The sequence below is a fragment of the Pecten maximus genome, chromosome 15 (assembly GCF_902652985.1).
Source record: "Pecten maximus chromosome 15, xPecMax1.1, whole genome shotgun sequence".
NCBI lineage: Eukaryota > Metazoa > Mollusca > Bivalvia > Pectinida > Pectinidae > Pecten > Pecten maximus.
The window spans coordinates 9677020-9697338 of NC_047029.1; the positions used below are offsets into that span (position 1 = coordinate 9677020).

Here is a 20319-nt window from a genome sequence, read left to right on the forward strand (position 1 = left end):
CAGAGCTGTATATGGGAAAATAAGTAGTTTGTTCTTGCAGGGCTAGACACGAGAAATATATCTACCAAACGGAAAAGTGTATTCTCTGGTATAGAGGAGTATCGATTTGTAATCATCTTAAAAGTAAAACAAATCTTCTACCGGAAGTTGAACTCATATTCGTCAGGGAAAATTATTTATCACGCGATAGACGAGACTTAACGAGATGTTATTTTAATTTCGAGTAATGCTTTAGGAAAGATAAACGCTATACATTGAACATTATTGAAGCATATACAGACACATACTTACGATGATTGAAATTAAATGGGAATGAATTAAGTCAATGTGTATAATGAGTTGTGTTTTATGTGTGCGGGTGTTCTTGCGCGGTTGCGTGTTGGTGTTTTATGTGTGCAGACGTTCTTGCGCGGATGCGTGTTGGTGTTGTATGTGTGCGGGCGTTCCTGTGCGGGTGCGTGTTTGTGTTTTATGTGTACTGGCGTTCTTGCGCGGGTGCGTGTGGGTGTTTTATGTGTGCGGGTGTTCTTGCGTGGGTGCGTGTGAGGGTGTATGTGAATTACCAATATTTGGTTCAGTTTGCTCATACTTGTTTGACAGATTCTTTCCCTGTGGATGTCACTGAATCTGTAAGGTTTTTCATCACAAGTAATTGTCAGGAATATACGCTGTATATACTGTTTTACCTCCTGCAATGCCAGGAAAAACATTGAATATAGTAAATATTTAATAAGAATGGAGCATGATAGGATTCTAACCCAATAATCGTGGCTACAATCTACCTGTAAACCTTAAAACCAACTCTGCCTGATCGATCCGAGCCATCGACAGCTAGCATCACTCAAACCGAGAAGCGGCAGGCGTCTCACAAATACCCATCTCGTCTGAGTCTGACCACGGCTGCATTGGTAGATGTGACAGTCAAAAAATACGGAAATATGTGGATAAATTCAACAGACAGGATGCAATATGGATGTGATTGTTGGACAGAAAGTATAGAACAATGAGTGTGATAACTATGTACATCGCTTATCGTGTGTTTGCCGGGGATAGGCTATCTATACACATACATTAATGTTTAATGTATGTATGTATACTCTTCATCAGGTGTGCTGGTCACATGAACCTGGTTGTCGTTCTCTCCTAATAGTCCCGAGGTACATGCATTGATAAGTGAGATTAAATTGTAATCGAATAACACATCTGCCTTACCTGTTGTCTGCTTCATTCCTGATTGTAACGGAGGGCAGTATTGTTATAATAACCACTTAACCTTTTCTCAAAGTATCAAAACTGTGATATCAGATTTCAATCAGAACTCGAATGAGGCATAATTGGTGGCAGCCAGAGCTCTGCACACGCCGTGTTAGTGATCTGAACGACTTAACCAATTAATCATCATGTGAAATATTGACGGAAATTCCAAAGGAACCTGTTGACGGAATACAATGGCTACTGACGTTTTGGACATAATGACTTCTCAGACAAAATGCCATTCCAAATTGATGTTTTTTAAGGCCAAACGAAAGAGAAAGTTGCAGGTTTTGGGGTTGATGGTACTGGTTTATGCCTGCTTTCTAACGCTAGCCGTAGTACATAAATCCGTCTATTATGAGGAATCTAGTGTCGAGGGTCAAGCATCAGGACCAGGAAGATATAAGAGGGATTTATCAGAAGAAAAAGGTGAGTTGATCCTTATGTCTCTGATGTCATATAAATGAGTACGAACTGTAAACAAAACATAAAGGCTACAACTTAAACTCAATGATCTTGATAGATATCAAACTACAACAAATACATCACACTGCATTATCTCTATTCATAAAAGAATATCAATATATTATACTTTATTACCTAACTTTATGTAAGACTTTAAAGTACATCATGTTATCTATTTGGATGAGTTAGAGTTAATATATTTCACTATAAATACTGACATCACCCCCTATAGTTAGTCTGCTCCCTTTATAGTTATATTACACCCATTTTTACTCCAGGATCTTAAACTATAAATACATTTTACACAAAGATGTGCTATAAATACATTTTACTTCAGAACGTTAAACGTATAAATACGTTTTACTCCAGGATGATACGCTATAAATACATTTTACTCAATGAAAGTATACTATCAATACATTTCGCTCAATGACAGTACACTGAAGACTCATTTTACTCAACGATGGTATACTATAGATACATTTTACTTAATGATGGTATACTATAGATACATTTTACTGAATGTTGGTATACTATAGATACATTTTACTCAATGATGTTACGCTATAAATATTTTTTCTCAATGATGTTAGCCTATAAATACATTTTACTCAGTGGTATTAGACTATTAATACAATTTATTGAATGTTGTTTTACAATAAATACATTTTAATTCATTATCGGTATTGCAGTTGAATAATAAATACATGAAGATCCTACTATAAGAATAGAAGGGTGGTGTAGCGGATAGAATCTTGTCGGCGTTGCTGTTTTGGTTTTGTTCTAGAACTGTTGATATGCTAAATGATATAAATAAACATAAGTACTTAGATGTCTATTTTCATCTTCACTCATTAAACTACGACGGTTTTCAGTTTTGTCTTCATTTAAAATGTGTCATCAACATAAAAACTACGGAGTTCTTAAAACAGCTCTGATATTATGTGATCGTCATTGATGTTAATCTATGAATCAATCTGACGCTATGATATTGATTAATCTAAGTTGGTAATATATATAACTGTGTTATATATTAATGGTAAACTATTTGATTCAATTGACACAGTTGCAAGACCTTGTTAGAATATCTTACATGGCAAATTCACTAAATATCTTTTGACTATGAAGTGTGACTATTAGCCCATTGTTTAATGTTATTCCACTTTCTGCTAATGATAGAAACACTGTCGCTGTCTGGGTTATGTATTAAAATATATGTGTATACGAAATATGTCGCTCACTAGACCTACCAATAGTGCATGATTTTTTAGAAGTTGGATAGATTATGCTGTAAACAATGCCCAGCTTTTCGTCCTGAATCACCACTTGGAAAATGACAGCAATGTATATAACACTTTAATTCATAAACACTTTGTAACAAGTCCCAACGCGTCTTCCATAGACAAATGCAACCTGAATATTGTGACATATTAATGTTTTAACCTGAATATTGTGACATATTAATGTTTTTACCTGAATTTTTAAACACCGTAATAATAGCCATGCTGCAGTCCACTGTATGTCGTAACAGGCGACTAATTATGTCCCCTCCTCCCCATTCTCCCCCTCCCTCCCCTTCTCCCCCTCCCTCCCCTTCTCCCCCTCCCTCCCCTTCTCCCCCTCCCTACCTCCTCCCCTTCCCTCCCCATCCTCCCCTCCATCCCTATCCCGCTAACAAGACCTCCAATAATCAAAACGAACTAAGCAAAAAAGACCCCTCCCCCTTACCTCAACTAATACCTATCCCGCTATCCCTCCCCATCCTCCTAATCATCCCTCTCCCTGGTCGTTGGTGGTTTCTCAGATCTATTATGCTCAGGGATTTTCTTCTGTGTCCTCTATTAGACCTTCTATCCCCTGAGAACATTTGGGATATTAAATCTGTCCATTCTGTCTTAACTGTTCTTTTGTTTTTGTGCTTTAATTTTCCTCTAAAGGCGTATTCTCAACAGCAGTCGATATTGAACTCATAATATACAATGATATATATGCCCTGCAAGGTAGGACGTCGGAATTGTACCTGCTGACCCCATTGCATGATAGTAAGAGACGACTAAATTTGGGATCTTATCTTTTCTCTTCTTTCTAAACAACTTTCTTCTTCCCTAATAGCTCCCTTGACGATGTCTCGGCGTTCGCTCCTCTCCGGGGAAAGCTTTGGGTTCTGTCTCCTAGCCGATATATACCAGAGTCTATAAATTTTAAGTATTGCGACGACTGGTTTGCCCGTTGGCAGTATAATTGTGACCGGGAGAGGTGTCCGGCAGTACGTTTCAGTGGGGTAGCACTATAAAGTCGACTTCAGATTCGCACTATCACAAGGCGACAAAACACGAACATGCCACGCCGTCCTAAAATATACACACATATATATCACTAGTATATCTCGCACACATGGAAGGCCGTCCTGAAATGGCCACAGCTGTTGATAGGATGTTCATATATACAAAACGATACCCATGGTGGTTTAAAGGTAATATCGTAGTAGGTTGTACAGGTATAGGGCACGGCCTTAATAAAATGTAGAAAGAATACACAACCTTAATTCCTTGTAATAAGGTAACATGCTAAAACAGGTTATCAACATATTCTCTTTTTCTAGTAATCAATGTTTATCAACAGACAACTCGTGTATCATAGTTAAACATAGATAGTACACACCGATTATCCACAATAACAAGTGATAATGGTTGGCTTATGTGAGGAAGTACACACTGATAATAGACACTATATATACATATAATGAGGTTAATATATGTAACATTCTGATAATACTAAGGTAAATGTTATATACCATTGGTGATAATACTTAGTTAAACCGTTGCATACATAACGGTAAAAATAAAATATGAAATCATACTGCATTCAGTTAATATACCATTACATGTTACACATTAAACTACATAAACAATTAAACATACATATAATAAAAACACATATATGTAATGATTTTATATAGAAATTATATCTTATTCTCCGATTCTTATATAATATATAATATATAAGATTTAAATAATGCCACCGGACCCTCGTATACGCCACCTCACACAAAGCCTGTGTGTTCTGAGCTCTAGATAATATATTACGCACCTCTCGTGCAATATTACCTGTCGAGTTTATTAAAGGGTCCATCGTCACAGGTATACATGCGACCCAGATACATATTTACCCGCCAACACGTAGTTCACCTAGACATAGTAAACATTGATAATACGAATTACAGAATATAATCAACATGCACATAGTTCATCACGTGGACTAGATACAGTGTATATGTTAATACGTGATATACTATAATACTATGTATTAATAATACTATATTTACTTATATAATAATATTTTCCCACTCCCTGATTAACTAGAATAGTACTATAGAATTCCCATAGTATTCCCAATAACAAGCCTTACTGTCAAGTCATTTAAAATACAAAACCTGTTTGGTGTTATTTAGTTGAGTCATGTTTTCTAGAACAATACGGGACTACCAGCGTAATTTTAACACAAGATTGATAAAACAATAACAATGTATTAACAACCTGTAGACGTATAGGACTAACCTTGACAAAAGGATATTAAGACCAGGTGATATGGGAACATTAGCGTCTTTCTATTAGGTCCAGACAATATCACTCATCAACATGAAAAACAGGTTGTTGATAATGAACTATAATGATCAGGATAATAATACTCTGCTGAGAATATTCTTAGGAACTTTGATGATTGCGGTGTTTAAGAGTTGGGCATGAGCACAAAAGTGGAGTTTGAGTGTGAATATGGTTTCATGAATACGTGTCCGAGTGTTTTGGGAAGGTTATCGTCGTCTGCTCTTGGTCAAGTCAGACAATGGCACCCATAAAATAACCCTGGTGGTGACATTCTTATCAAGATGTATCGTCCAACATTACATGACACATAAATTCAAAATATTCAACAAAATGTAGGATCGTGTGGGTCAACATGTCATTGTTTTGGACCAATAATTCACTGTTAGGTTAGATAGAATTTCCTCCTAGAGTTGGTTTGAATTCACTTTTAAGAGGGCAATCATTCCTATATGGGCTAAAACTCACACTTAAGTGGGCGACAGTTCCCGTGTGAGGTGGTTAAAATTACACTTAAGTGGGCTGTAATTCCCGTGTAAGGGGGTTAAAATTAACACGTTAGTGGGAAATAATTCCCGTGTAAGTGGGTTAAAATTCACACTTTCATGGGCAATAGTTCCCGTGTGGGATTCCCGTGGTGTAAGTGGGTCGATAATTCCCAGTTTGAGTGAGTTATAATTCACCCTTAAATGTTCGACTATATCCCTGTGTGAGTGGGTTGGAATGCCAGAAAATTCCTAGTATGAGTGGGTAGAATTAACACTTTAGTGGGCGATAACTTCCCAGTTTCAGTGGGTTAAAATTTACTTATCAGTGGGCGATAATTCACTGTGTAAGTGGGTAGGAATTCACTGTTAGGTTGGGTAGGATAATAAAATCTTGCATGGGTCAGTTCCGTTAACAGGAATATCAGGAAGTGTAAATGTTTGGTTGGTCAGTAAGAAGAGGCTTGCCCGGTGCTGACAACCCATATTCTTACACGAGGGCTGAGATATCCGGTCAAAGGAACATAACCATGTTTGGTCTCCCACTCGCTTTTAAGTGAGTTAGACGTCACTTTTAAGTGGGTTGGACTTCAATGTTAAGTGGGTTAGACGTCATCGTTCAGTGGGTTAGACGTCATCGTTAAGTGGGTTAGACGTCATCGATCAGAGGTTTAGACGTCATGGTTAAGTGGGTTAGACGTCACTTTTCAGTAGGTTAGACTTCACTGTTAAATGGGTTAGAATTCTCAGTGAGTGATTAGAATACGCTGTTTAGGTAGATCAGAATTACTGTGTGGCATTAAAACCACATTTCTCTACATTCTGTGCACGCGTCACTATAAGTTAGATAATGGACATTTTTGGTCTTATTATATAGAACTTGGTCGGTCAACAAGGTGTTAGTGAACGTTTAGAAGTGGTCGTTAGGTACCGCGAAATTTGTATCTGGTCTCTCCACAACCAATCGACTTAGCCTCCTTAAATAAGATCACACCTCAGTGATTGACATGCAAGAATCTTTGGCATTTTTTTTCAATTCGCAATCATAAATAATTGGCACATTATCCGATTGACCTATTTATCGTATGGAATTAGTGAACATAAAAATATGCCAGTTATGAATCAGCAGTTAAACTGCTCTCACATGTTACGGTATTGGTCATTTTAGCTCAACTGGCCAGTCGTCCGTCATCATTTCCTTTAAATCCATACTATTGCTAAGCGCCTTAATGAAATGGATTTTGATGAAATTTGTTCTTGACCATTATTGGGCAAGGGAGATCGACCGTTGTATAGGATGTGGCTTCCCTGTGGCCGGAAGGTTGGGGACAAGTAGGGGATATTGAGGTAAATCCTTTAAATCCCTACTTGTCCTGAACCCTAAATAGATTTTAATGAAATTTGGGCTGGAAAATGATGAGGCAAAGGGAATTTAACGTTGTATAAACGGAGGATGTGGCTCCCCTGGGGCCGGAGGGACAGTAGGGCTGTCATTTGGCAATGAGTTTTAATGAAATTTGGTCTGGGACATTATTTTGAGAGGAAGATCTTATGTTGTACAAACGGAGAGTGTGGCTCTTGAAGAGCAAGATGGACTGAGACCGATAGGGGAAAATAAATGTATTTTTTTTTAAATCGCTACTTGTCCTGAACAACGTAATGGGTTTAGATGAAATTTGCCCTTGAGCATTGTTTGGCAAATGAGATCTAATGCATTATAACCAAAGTATGTGGTACTCTGGCGGGGAAAAGAGGGTCCAATAATGGAAACGGTAACAAGTTTTTTTTTTCCTTTTTCAAGAATGACAGCATTGAATCCATCTGTAGTTTATACCATTGTTGGGAAAGGCACTTCAAAAGAAGAAAAATATTTGAAATATTACTGAAACTATTACAGTATTTTGCTATAATCACTGAAATATCCAGATGAGCTATACAGGCCCTCTGGCCATCGTGTTTATTGGATATTGGGGATAGGTGAGGGTCGTGAGTGATGTTTTGACGGTGATAGAACTTTTCCATGACGTAGTGAATCCACTTTTAAGCTTAAACGCAATCCTATGTGTGTAATAATAAAGAATGATCTCGTAGATGTTTATAATCGGAAATGAATCATTCTATATAACTAATTTGCATTCTCATTCATTGTTGATTGTTTTATCAATAGTATATTACCCGTTACCATATCAACCGCGGTATTAACTGTGCTCGCCTAATCATGTTTACCTGGGTTTATATTGCTGACTGGTTACATGAAATTACACATCATGACGGATACCAAAAGTGATGAAGGTTCAACATCCACTTCACCACATGAAAATTAATGTCGTGTAGGTTTTTATTAAAAAATCCATAAATAGGACGATTCTTTTCTGTTATGGTTTATAGAAAAAAAATTTCTTTGGCGTACGCTTCAAATGCTATTTTCAACTTTATTATGCAGTAATATACGAACTCTAATCCGCTGTAGATAATCAAACAGTCAGCGAGCTGCCAAAAATAACTAATATTAATGCGTTTTAAGTGGCAAACAAACGAAATGTTAATTAACAGAACAAATATGGCACAATAACATGCTATTTTAGTCTCATCTGAAGTGATTCGCGAAGCCTTTTATCCTCGTTATTTATTGAAAGGTTAAAACCGGCCATGTCAATATAAAATCGGCTAAAAATAACGTATCTCATGTCAATTATCAATGATATAAATATTAGCATATTTTCGTGTCAGTAAAAGAACGTTGTTCATAACGATTCTTACCCAGTTTAAAATCGAATATACTATACTATGATATATAATATTATTAACTGGTATTTAAATAAAGAAGTATTTCGGGTTGTTTTCATTGATACTGTGTAGAAAGGGTTTTACTGGTTATATCAAGCTTGTCTAGATCCGTTTGAAAACAAGAAATGAAATATTGTTTGAAGACGAGTATGACGATATTGTATTCCTTATCTCCAAGCACAACCACAAACCTCTCATGTAGATCTGTAAGTGTAGCTTTGACACCGGGAACAAGAAATATAAGTAAATTACTTCGATGAGCATGTATCTTTAGGATTTAATCTACTGTAAAATGCTAGATATTAAGAATTAATTAAGCCAGGTATACCAATGCAATGTTTTTAATCCATTCCTTTTAACATACACTAGTGAATATGACACTTTATTTTTACTAACTGCCTTTCGTCTGGACTGTAATATTAACTGAACTTATATATTGATGTGCATAATATTTATATTTAAATATGAACATATTCCGTTCCAGGTAGTGCTATCATATGCAGTTGATGATATCTATATAAACAATTCATCTATAGATGGTGAATATAAAGAAATAAAGATATTCAAAACAATGGGTTTTGGCTTAATAAAATCTTTGATGTACCATAACATAGCTATTTGAAAAGTCGTCATGATGCGATCGGGTCCCTTCACAAGAAAGTGATCAATACAACTTGAAGGTCGAACTTGGAAACTTTCCGACGACGTTTTAAAATTTACCACAGTATATTAATTAAGCGATTTCCCAATGGACTAATAACCAACGCAAAAACATTCATCTATTAAATTTAAGTTCTGATTTCATGTCATATTGTTGATATTTGTTTCACTTAAACAGGTCAACAGTTTCCCAATGTTTTATCACGGTGACAGTTTCCAAGTGTTTTACTGTGACATCCTGCACTTGATTCTGGGTGTAAGATGAAACTTTCCTGTGCCCTCTCACCTTGGCTATTGACAACTGAACCATGCCTACACATAAAGGGGAAAATGCACTGTGTTTATTGTAGTTCTAGATAACAGTACAGTTTATACCGTAATTATACAGCTTGTGACTGGTGATATATCATAGGACTGGCCCGAGGTCACGCAGGGTCAGCTGTCGGTAGATAATACACCATGTTATCAGTACATAATGGGCTCTGGGGATCAGGCTTTTCTAATATACTGAATGAATAAGAATGAAAAATGATACATTTGAGGATGTCTCACCATTTAAGTGTATTAAGGATAGTCCTTGTTTGCTATCTTCCAAAAAGTCTTAATTAGTGTTGCTTTCTCACTCTGTACATCAATTCTTATATATAGAATATGTATTTCCTTGTTAAATGATTATTTTATACCAACACTAGGTATGTTTCCCTCGTATAGAGATGTTGTATTACCACACCTGATAAGTTTCCCTCGTAAATAAATGTAATATCACAACATTAGGTCAGTTTTCTTCGTAAAGAAATGTAATATCACAACACTTTGTATGTTTCCCTCGTAAAGAAATGTTATATCACAACACCAGGTCCATTTCCCTCGTAAATAAATGTAATATCACAACATTAGGTAACTTTCCCTCGTAAATAAATGTGATATCACAACACTTGGTATGTTTCCCTCGTAAAGAAATGTTATATCACAACACCAGGTCCATTTCCCTCGTAAATAAATGTAATATCACAACATTAGGTCAGTTTTCCTCGTAAAGAAATGTAATATCACAACACTTGGTATGTTTCCCTCGTAAAGAAATGTTATATCACAACACCAGGTCCATTTCCCTCGTAAATAAATGTAATATCACAACATTAGGTAACTTTCCCTCGTAAATAAATGTGATATCACAACACTTGGTATGTTTCCCTCGTAAAGAAATGTTATATCACAACACCAGGTCCATTTCCCTCGTAAATAAATGTAATATCACAACATTAGGTCAGTTTTCCTCGTTAAGAAATGTAATATCACAACACTAGGTATGTTTCCCTCACTACGAAATGTTTTATCACAACACCAGGTCCATTTCCCTCGTAAAGAAATGTAATATCACAACATTAGGTCAGTTTTCCACGTAAAGAAATGTAATATCACAACACTAGGTCAGTTTTCCTCGTTAAGAAATGTGATATCACAACACTTGGTATGCTTCCCTCGTAAATAAATGTAATATCAGAACACTTGCTATGTTTCCCTCGTAAATAAATGTAATATCAGAACACTTGCTATGCTTCCCTCGTAAACAAATGTAATATCACAACATTAGGTCAGTTTTCCTCGTAAAGAAATGTAATATCACAACACCAGGTCCATTTCCCTCGTAAAGAAATGTTATATCACAACACCAGGTCCATTTCCCTCGTAAATAAATGTAATATCACAACATTAGGTCAGTTTTCCTCGTTAAGAAATGTAATATCACAACATTAGGTCAGTTTTCCTCGTTAAGAAATGTGATATCACAACACTTGGTATGCTTCCCTCGTAAATAAATGTAATATCACAACACTAGGGACGTTTCCCTCGAGGATTATTGTATCATATATCATTATTGTTTGATTTTTCTACACTTTACATCTTTTTGAGTTCCAAACTTAACGCCCTCGTTTTCTTGTGACGAGAGCTTTCTATTCAAATAGAAGTACATAGCTGTGAAATATACGGGATGATATCTCGTTAAGCATGCGAATAGAGCTCAAAGAACATACATCGAAGATGCAATCGTGAGAATAATTGACTGTCAGATGATAACATATTTGTTGAGTTTGGTGACCAGGTCTTCCAACAAACTGATTACATACCCATGGAAACAAATTGTGCCCTATATGTAGGCCGACGTTTTTGTTTTCACACGAGGATGTGTACGTTAAGGTTATCAGAACAGGTAACATGGACCCTGTGAAGTCCCTAATGTGACCTTTAGGGGTTTTGGCGATCATCTATATGTATATTGAGGATATGTTATCTTTGACTAACAAAAATCCAATTGACCATGTTTACTTCAAATTAATGACACTGCAGACTCTACTACATCAGACAATTAGTAAGATATTTATTAACAACGTAACTTGTCTGATAATCCAGTTGGTTCCCATTCCTGAAATGTTTTTTTTCAATTCTAAATTGTAAAATACATGTCTCGGTTAGTCAAGACTTGTTTCCATTATCACGATTATCAGTGGCAAATGTCGACTACTGACGGACAAATTAACAACCCAAGGTTCCAAGAGATGTAGGTTAATAAAACCACGATCTCGTTAGGGTATTCTATTTCCTTATGCGATATGAATATAACGTGTTTAATGGTAGTTGACTTGCCTAGTGGTTCCGTTGTCTCTTCTGACGCGGTTTGATCTAGATTTGTACGGCAGGTGTCGTCGATAAAGCAGAAGACGCTCATTCTTCCTGAGTACTTGCTCTGATTCCCCACGTACATATTCAAGGATATCCAGTCTATTTTTAGTCACCTGGGGTGAAGTATCAAATGACCTTTTCTAATTGTTGTCCGATTTTTACACTTTCGACTTCTTCTAAATAACCAAAAGGCCTAGAGACCTGATATTGGGCATATGCTATGCTTGGGTGAATAACTATCAAGATTGTTGAAATGAATGACATTCACCGTCATTAAAGGCATATTTATAGTGCTACCTCAGTGAAGCATACTGCCGAAGACACCCAACAGAACACCCAACCCGGTCACATTATACTGACAACGGGCAAACCAGTCGTCCCACTCCCAAAATGCTGAGCGCTAAGCAGGAGTAGCGAATAATTCCTATCACAAGGAGAATGAATACGAACATACCGCAGCCTCCCAAAACACGCATATCGTACACACGGGAGGCCATCCTTAAATGACCTTAGCTGTTGATAGGACGTTAAACAAATAAAACCAAACCTATCATTAAAGGCCACCAGGCTCAAACAACCCAAACTCTTTTAAAAGTCCTCTCCTCGAAAACCATTATATACATTTATAAACATGATGTTTGGCCTGTAGCATTCTGAGGTGAATGACATTGACCTCAAATTCAAGGTCACAGGAATCAAATCTGCCAAAACAAATCACAACTCAGGTGACCGTTAAGGTCCATGTACCTCTTGTTTGTTTACAGTTTGCCTTCATTGTATCAATTTAGAGTTTGAAATATGATTTCCTTATTACATTTATATTGTATGTGATTAGGTCCTTTTTGAGTTTACTCTATTTAACTTTCATTGCATCCTCTTATATTGAAGGGGCTTACTTCGCCGTATACATTTATGATTGGCGTATACTGTAACTGTTACTAATTTCTAAGTAAAGGTGTTTCGGCTTCAGTGTCTTGTATAGGAAAGCCGGATTACCCTGAGAAAATCCAACGGCCTACAGTCAGTACTAGACAGCTGCTCTGAGTTGGTTTTGCCAGTTCGAATTCAAAGTTGGGCAGCTGCCTGGTATTGACCGGTAATTTTTCTCCTGGTACTCCGGCTATCCTCCACCTCCAAAACCAGGCACGTCCTTAAATGACCCTGGCTGTTAAAAGGACGTTAAACTAAATAAACCTGAACCCTGTCCATATTCAATGAAACAGTTTTTTTCATATTCCAAAATAATTACAATAAATAATCTTAAAAAATCCTATTGTTGACCCGGATGGAAACAGGTGACCTGCAGTGTTAATGTCCATCAGGATATCGAACCCTGGCCACCTTGTTCAATGGAGTTCCTTATCCAGTACACCAAGCAGATTTTGCTTTGTAAATTACATATTGCATAACCAGTCTACCCTTGTACGGAAATAGTGTAAACTATTTCTGTCTGGGTCCTTCAGACCAAAATGCTATTTATATCCCGAAGCCTAGACAATGCTTTGTTATGTTCTGAAGCATGCATGGTATCAAAATCCAGGTTTTGATAATATCGCTCATTCTGATCGAATGGAGTTACTCCTCGAGTCCTGTCTCTATTTTCTGAAAATCGATTTTGTCTTAATATTGTACATATTTGTAATCAAAGGATGATTTGTAAGCGGTCTCCGTGTAAGCAGTATCAGCAAACATTTCGCTTTGCAGCGCTGCAGTGCATGGTTATTTCGGATGTGTCTAGACGATTACAGTGTGACGTCATAACCATGCGATATTTTCCAGGCTATACTTCTCTATCAATGGGCAATAGTCTTTGAACTATTCACCGGTTAGTCCAAATATATATGAATATAATTGATATTAATAAAGAAGATGGGCCAATTTTCGTCTATATCGTAAATGATATGTAAGCATACCACCAGCTTGTAAACGGGCATTTATAAATTTGTATGCATATTCACGTCTCTAAACGACCTTCATTTCATGTAATACAAATTTGCAAACATTTCGTATACGCTTATCTTATTTAAACACGCACTAACGCAGGTTTGTTTATGATATGTGTGTTATATGAACTTACATGTTCGTTTATTATCATAACTATTTACACATGCACTGCCCGTAACAGATTCGTTTGCACTATTTTTTAAAACTGGCACTTGCCGCAACTAATTTGTTTACAATGATGGTTTTTGAAACATGCACTGATTGCAACAGATTCGTTAACAATATTTTCATTAATAGGTCCTTTTGTAATGATATTAATTCAATCATAATGATAATTATGTAAATATTTAAAACTGGGGATGTAAATATTACAAACAAGGTTTTACCACTATAGAGACGTCTTGCATTGTATTAGTTCACGAACAATGGGACAAATGCCGAATGCTGTATAGTGTTATCACACTGCAATACCACACCTGGAAATGGAAGCACACCTTATATCACTCTAATTACTGCTGCGCAGATCACAATTATTAATTTTAAAAAAGTCGTCCTCTAACTATGAAACACTAAAAATTAGGCGATTAGTATCAGCATTGGAATCGCCAGAAATGTATATAGATAATATAAATACTATGCTGTATTTACGCTCATACACTTTACATTATACAATATAATGTATTTTAAGACATAATGCCTTGTCTAACAACATTGTTATTTCCATACAAACAAGATATAATCTCCACAGAGAGCCAATATGGCAGTTATTGGTTATTTTCAACTATTTCGTAAATACGCCTTTCTAATAAAAGTCATACCTCTTGTTCGTTGCTAGGGACGCATATTTGATCAGTGCAAAGGTGTAAAGAGCAATCGACCTCAAAGTCTGACACGTATTTGCTTAAATCTTAGTAGAGCACCAAGATAGATTTAAACACAGCCAATAGTCTGATTTAACAACCAGAACTACTTTAAGCATGTTGTGTTTTGACAGAAACTGGGCATCCATATTTGAACAGTAATTGAAAAATAATAAAACATTATGTAAAAACAACTGTTTATTGAATATCAATTAATCCCTAAAAAGATAGGGACACCTACAACGTCACTTAACTAGCATACTATCTCGTATTGTGATATATTTACTCGTGTGATAATACAATCTGAGAAATTACATACATAAAACAAATCATATGCTTGTATATTCCATAATTATTTTGCAAAACCGTATGTTTTTTCCTGTTTAATGAACGACCTGGAGTAAATATCAAGAAAGACTTATTAAAAAAGGTTTTATTAAAAAACATCAAAGAACATTTACATACTGAAAATAGCTTTCAGGCTCTACATATTATCATGTAGGTATATATATCATATATGTTTTCCAAAAATTATCAACGAATTTCATGACACGAATTCCGATTTTTTTTCAGGTGAGAACGAGTCAGAATGTATCCCTCGATCTGTGGAGGAGTTTCCTGGAAACTTCATGTCACTGAAGGAAACCCAGGAAGGGGGTTTCCTGATACACACACTCGTTGTTATTTATATATTCGGGGCAATCGCTATCGTCTGTGACGACTACTTCGTGGCGTCCTTGGAAATAATATGCGATGGTAAGTACTGTGTTAAAGTACCCTTTTAATTTATTTGTACCGAAAATGTTTTTAGGTTGATCACTTGATGAGATATCAACATTAATTCACGTCTTCACTCAAACCTACAAGATTCCTTCAGCATTTAATGTCAGATCAAAATGTAAAAAATATGTTCTTGATGGCAACCTCAAAAATTAGGTCATGCTTGTGACAGTAAAATTCATGTGATGATGGTTTTTTTTCTGGTTCCGATGGTCACAACAAAAAAATCAGGTTTATATTGCCAGTGTATTATTGTGGTTACGATGGTAACGGTAACATTAGATGTAATTTTGATTATAAAAATTCAGGCCAATGGTAACCGTAACATTCAGTTATGACTATAAAATTCTGGTTACCATGATAACCGTAACATTCAGTTGTGATTCTAAAATTCTTTTTACGATCATGGTTACCGTAGTATTAGTTGTGATTATAAAATTTGGATACGATAGTAACCGTAACATTCAGTTGTGATTATAAAATCCTGGTTACGATGATAACCGTAACATTCAGTTGTGACTATAAAATTCTGGTTACAATGGTAACCGTAACATTCAGTTGTGATAATCAAATTCTGGTCACGATGGTTACCGCAAAAATCAGGTCAACAGTTAAACGAATTCAGGTGACGTAAACATTATATTAAGGTAAAAGTTAAGGCCACAGTCAAAATAAAGTAGAAATTAGACCGATTTTATGAGTCAAATTCTTATAGTGATTAAGCCTTATTACTGATGGCATTATATCGACCCCCACGATGAATCAAGCATGGGTTTCTAACATTATTTTTCAATTCGGAGTGTTTTTCCTTCATCTAACGATTCAGGATTTTGCGTTGAAGGGTCCTTAAATTCATTACCTCAATCAATAGCATTAGCCCGACGAAGTGAGCTCCTACTCCACAGTTTAATTAAATGTCGAGTGTTGACCACTGTGGTGTAATACGTTTCCTGGTCGATAGAGCCCATATATAATCATTTCAAGCCCTAATGAGATGTATGTTTGTGTACGATTTAATGAACTGTTAGTCAACACTAATGAGTTTATATATAGAGAAAAGCCAGTACAGACCAAATGACTACATAGCTTATTTCAGAGGCTCCACAAATTGTTATTTTCAAGTACATTATATTACCTCATATTCACCTGACATACTGTATACTAGGACAGTGTTATTTGATCCACGTTCTATGACAAACATACAGAAAACTCCCATTCAATTAAGCATTGATGTCATTTTTTTTTTTAGTTTCATCGGGGTATGAAACAAATTTTGTTTGCAAACTGTATGAATCCGCTTATAATTAATTTTTGAAAATGATTTTCTAATTTAAAACATGTTTTATGTACAATTTTACTGGTTTTAAATGGGATTCTTTTTCTCAAATCAATACGCAACGTCGATTGTCGTATTGTGACGTCACATTTTTCGCGCTATTCTTGGAATTTCTTTCATAGAAGAATGAAAAGAATTTTTCGACCAATCACATTTGAGTATTTACCATGAAAACAAAGAAAAAATAATTATAATAGCATGATTTATACGTGATCTGCGTTTAAGCATTTAATTTGCGTTGAGAAAGCATTCTGTCGATACCATGGTAAAACATAAGAGTTCTTACGTTTTGCTTACTCAATAAATGGTCATCTTTAATCAATTGTCATTCATTTCTGCTCTATTTTCAAGAATTAGATTTAAGCGAAGATGTCGCTGGCGCAACGTTTATGGCGGCTGGCAGTTCTGCGCCCGAACTTTGCACGTCACTGATAGGTAAGTGCTTAATTGTAATTTTAAAAGTGTATCATATATAACGGCATATACACACATGTTACTGTTAATATTTGAAATCATACTTTGTAGTATTTCTATAACAAGTTCATTACAAGGTTTTAGGATGAAACGTTTTAATTTATCTAGTTTAATTTTTCTCATTTTTACACTTTATAGATAGCTGGTAATTCTCATTGCTGAGTCAACTTGTGTATCAAACGGATACATGCAATGGCTACTCCCTGAGCAAATAAGGTTACCAAACGATCCAAAAAATACGTTAGGGGCAAATTATAATATTGGATTGTATAAAAGACACATGATATCAAGACAATTCAATAGAGTTGAACAAAACTGAGATCCATTATCGAATATATCTTGAGCAAAACTCACAGCTGAGGCAAGGTTGACAGAGCAAGAAAATATAAAAATATTATCAGTATATTGTCGCATGATTAAGTCTTAGAAATGTATGCAAGAGGATGGCACCTTTTAATGAGAAAAGACAATATGGTACTAGCTAGTTTTACCGACTAATCTTCCCCACGCGGAAGCTGAGTGGTTAAGGTGTCCGGACACTTTATCACTAGCCCTCCACCTCTGGGTCACAAGTTCGAAACCCACGTGGGGCAGTTGCCTTGTACTGACCGTAGCTGGCTGGTGGGTTTTTTCCGGGTACTCTGGCTTTCCTCCACCTCCAAAACCTGGCACGTCATTAAATGACGTTAAACAAAACAAAGAAATAAAAGTCAATGAGGAAAGTGTACAGGGATACACTGGGTAATTGAAGATATGCATGTACTCATGTCAGTAAATTGCATAAATCACATTAACTTCTAGCATCACCATATACACAAAATAAGATATACATAGACGGTTAATTACAAGGTTTTTTGATATATTAAATCTGTATTACCAAGATGAAGGAATTGTACAAAGGACACACCAGAGTCAAGCACCATTCAAAACAATTGAGAGTTAGATACAGTATAAGTAGACTATATCAATAAGACAGCACCGTAAAGCCGTTTCGTCCTTCGAGGACTCGTTAGTGGTGTTAAGGGCGAAAAACGTTTATGTCAGAAGGCAACCCAAAAAAAAAGCTAAAAATAGATCAAATATAATGTCGTTATCTTGATCGAAAGGTTCAAAATACCAATATTCAAATAAATTTGATGATTTTCAAAAATTTTCACAATTTTCAATTTTGCATTTCAAAGAATTTTAACCAACTTAGATATGTACCATCAATAATGATCGTTTCCTCTTTAGCAAATTGAGATGGTACTTATTTTTCTTCAAACAGCTTTGATCTCTTTTCTTAATGACGTTAATCACATAACAATGCAAATCAAAACATCGGTGTGACGTACCGTACTCACCTTTTACCATGGTGATGGCTGTTCTCTCCTCTCATCAGTTATGAAAAAGAACGGGCTCTTCGGTCCCCACTCACGTGAGCTTTGCTTTGGTACTCTGTACGCGGAGAATTCTGGCTAACAAGAATGATTATGATATGTTATCCTATGGTGTTTTCTTGTTGATGTTTTAACATTGATCTTTACAGGAGTGTTTATAGCCGAGAGTGACGTAGGTGTGGGCACAATTGTTGGATCGGCCGTTTTCAATATTCTATTTATCATCGGCGTGTGTGCTATATTTGCCGGCATGGTAAGTCCTACACATACTGTTGTTTTGAAGCTTTGTATGTAGATTTTACTGACATTTTATTCACTAAACTCCGATTTGAAATATTCTACTCGTAGAGCAATCCATGAATTCACAGCTACATCATATAAGCTGACACAAATTGGATAATCTACAACTAACCTAGCATTAGAAATGTGTGTTTGTTGGTTTAGTAGTTTTACAAATAGTGCATGTCTACTGATAGAGTAGTCATATAAATAGTGCATGTCTGCTGATTTAGTAGTCATATAGATAGTGCGTGTCTGCTGATTTAATAGTCATATAGATAGTGCGTGCGTGTCTGCTCATAGAGTAGTCATATGAATAGAGCGTGTCTGCTGATTTAGTAGTCATATAGATAGTGCGTGTCTGCTCATAGAGTAGTTATATAAATATTGCGTGTCTGCTGATAGAGTAGTCATATAAATAGTGCATGTCTGCTGATTTAGTAGTCATATAGATAGTGCGTGTCTGCTGATTTAATAGTCATATAGATAGTGCGTGCGTGTCTGCTCATAGAGTAGTTATATAAATAGTGCGTGTCTGCTGATTAAGAAGTTGTTATTGAAATAGTGGGTGTTTGCTGATTTTTAGTTGTCCGTTTAAATGCAATTTGATATATCATTTTTACTACTCAAAACCTGATTGAATCAAATAGATTAAATTGCGTTGGCTAAATAATTCAACATTGTTTTTAAGTATTATTATTTTCTAAGAAAAAAACAGCATTCAAGCTTCGCTACACGTAATCATTGCATTACTGACTGAGAGAGGCGCTACAACATCACGAATCACACATATATAATTTACAAGTTCTCTGTCTGCATTTGAATGTAAACCTTCACTTACTTCTCGCTGTCTGATAGTAAGATATGGTGATCGAGAATGATATTCCTCATAGATGGCGAAGTCCTATCTGATCCTAATGAACATTTTTTTCTTGTTCCTGGTGATAATTGATAATGATCTAATAATTGACGTGATGGTAATATTGGCACTAGGCAATGTTCAAGGATACTATGTCAGGGGGAGACACATGCCATTGATATCGATGTCAGTAATGGGTCAAACACAATGCTTCTTTTTATCAAAGAGTTGTTTTCTTAAATCATGTTGCTTCTTAAAATCAAGCCAAGCAAGAGGATTGGACCCGTTATGGCAGTTTATGGAAGCCCTCTCCTCAACAATTTAGGTCAGCAATGTGACCGCAACATTATACATCTATGTACAATTTAGAAATCAGAAAAGTGAAACAAAAACTGGTTAAAAGTGCAAGAAAATAGCAAGAATATCGTAAAGTTATTCCTATCATGTAAATATGTAAACTATATCTAGCTGGC

At 35.9% G+C, this 20319-nt stretch overlaps 1 protein-coding gene across 1 annotated transcript in view; it reads left to right on the top strand.

The window, feature by feature from the left end:
* Positions 1-882: 882 nt before the first annotated feature.
* Positions 883-20319, top strand: part of LOC117344069 (sodium/potassium/calcium exchanger 5-like) — a 40315-nt gene continuing 20878 nt past the window's right edge. The window contains exons 1-4 of the mRNA XM_033906718.1: positions 883-1683; positions 15313-15495; positions 17207-17290; positions 18858-18961. Of these exons, the coding sequence (XP_033762609.1) occupies positions 1449-1683; positions 15313-15495; positions 17207-17290; positions 18858-18961 (606 nt within the window). The 5' untranslated portion in view covers positions 883-1448. The remainder of the gene's footprint in view (positions 1684-15312; positions 15496-17206; positions 17291-18857; positions 18962-20319) is intronic.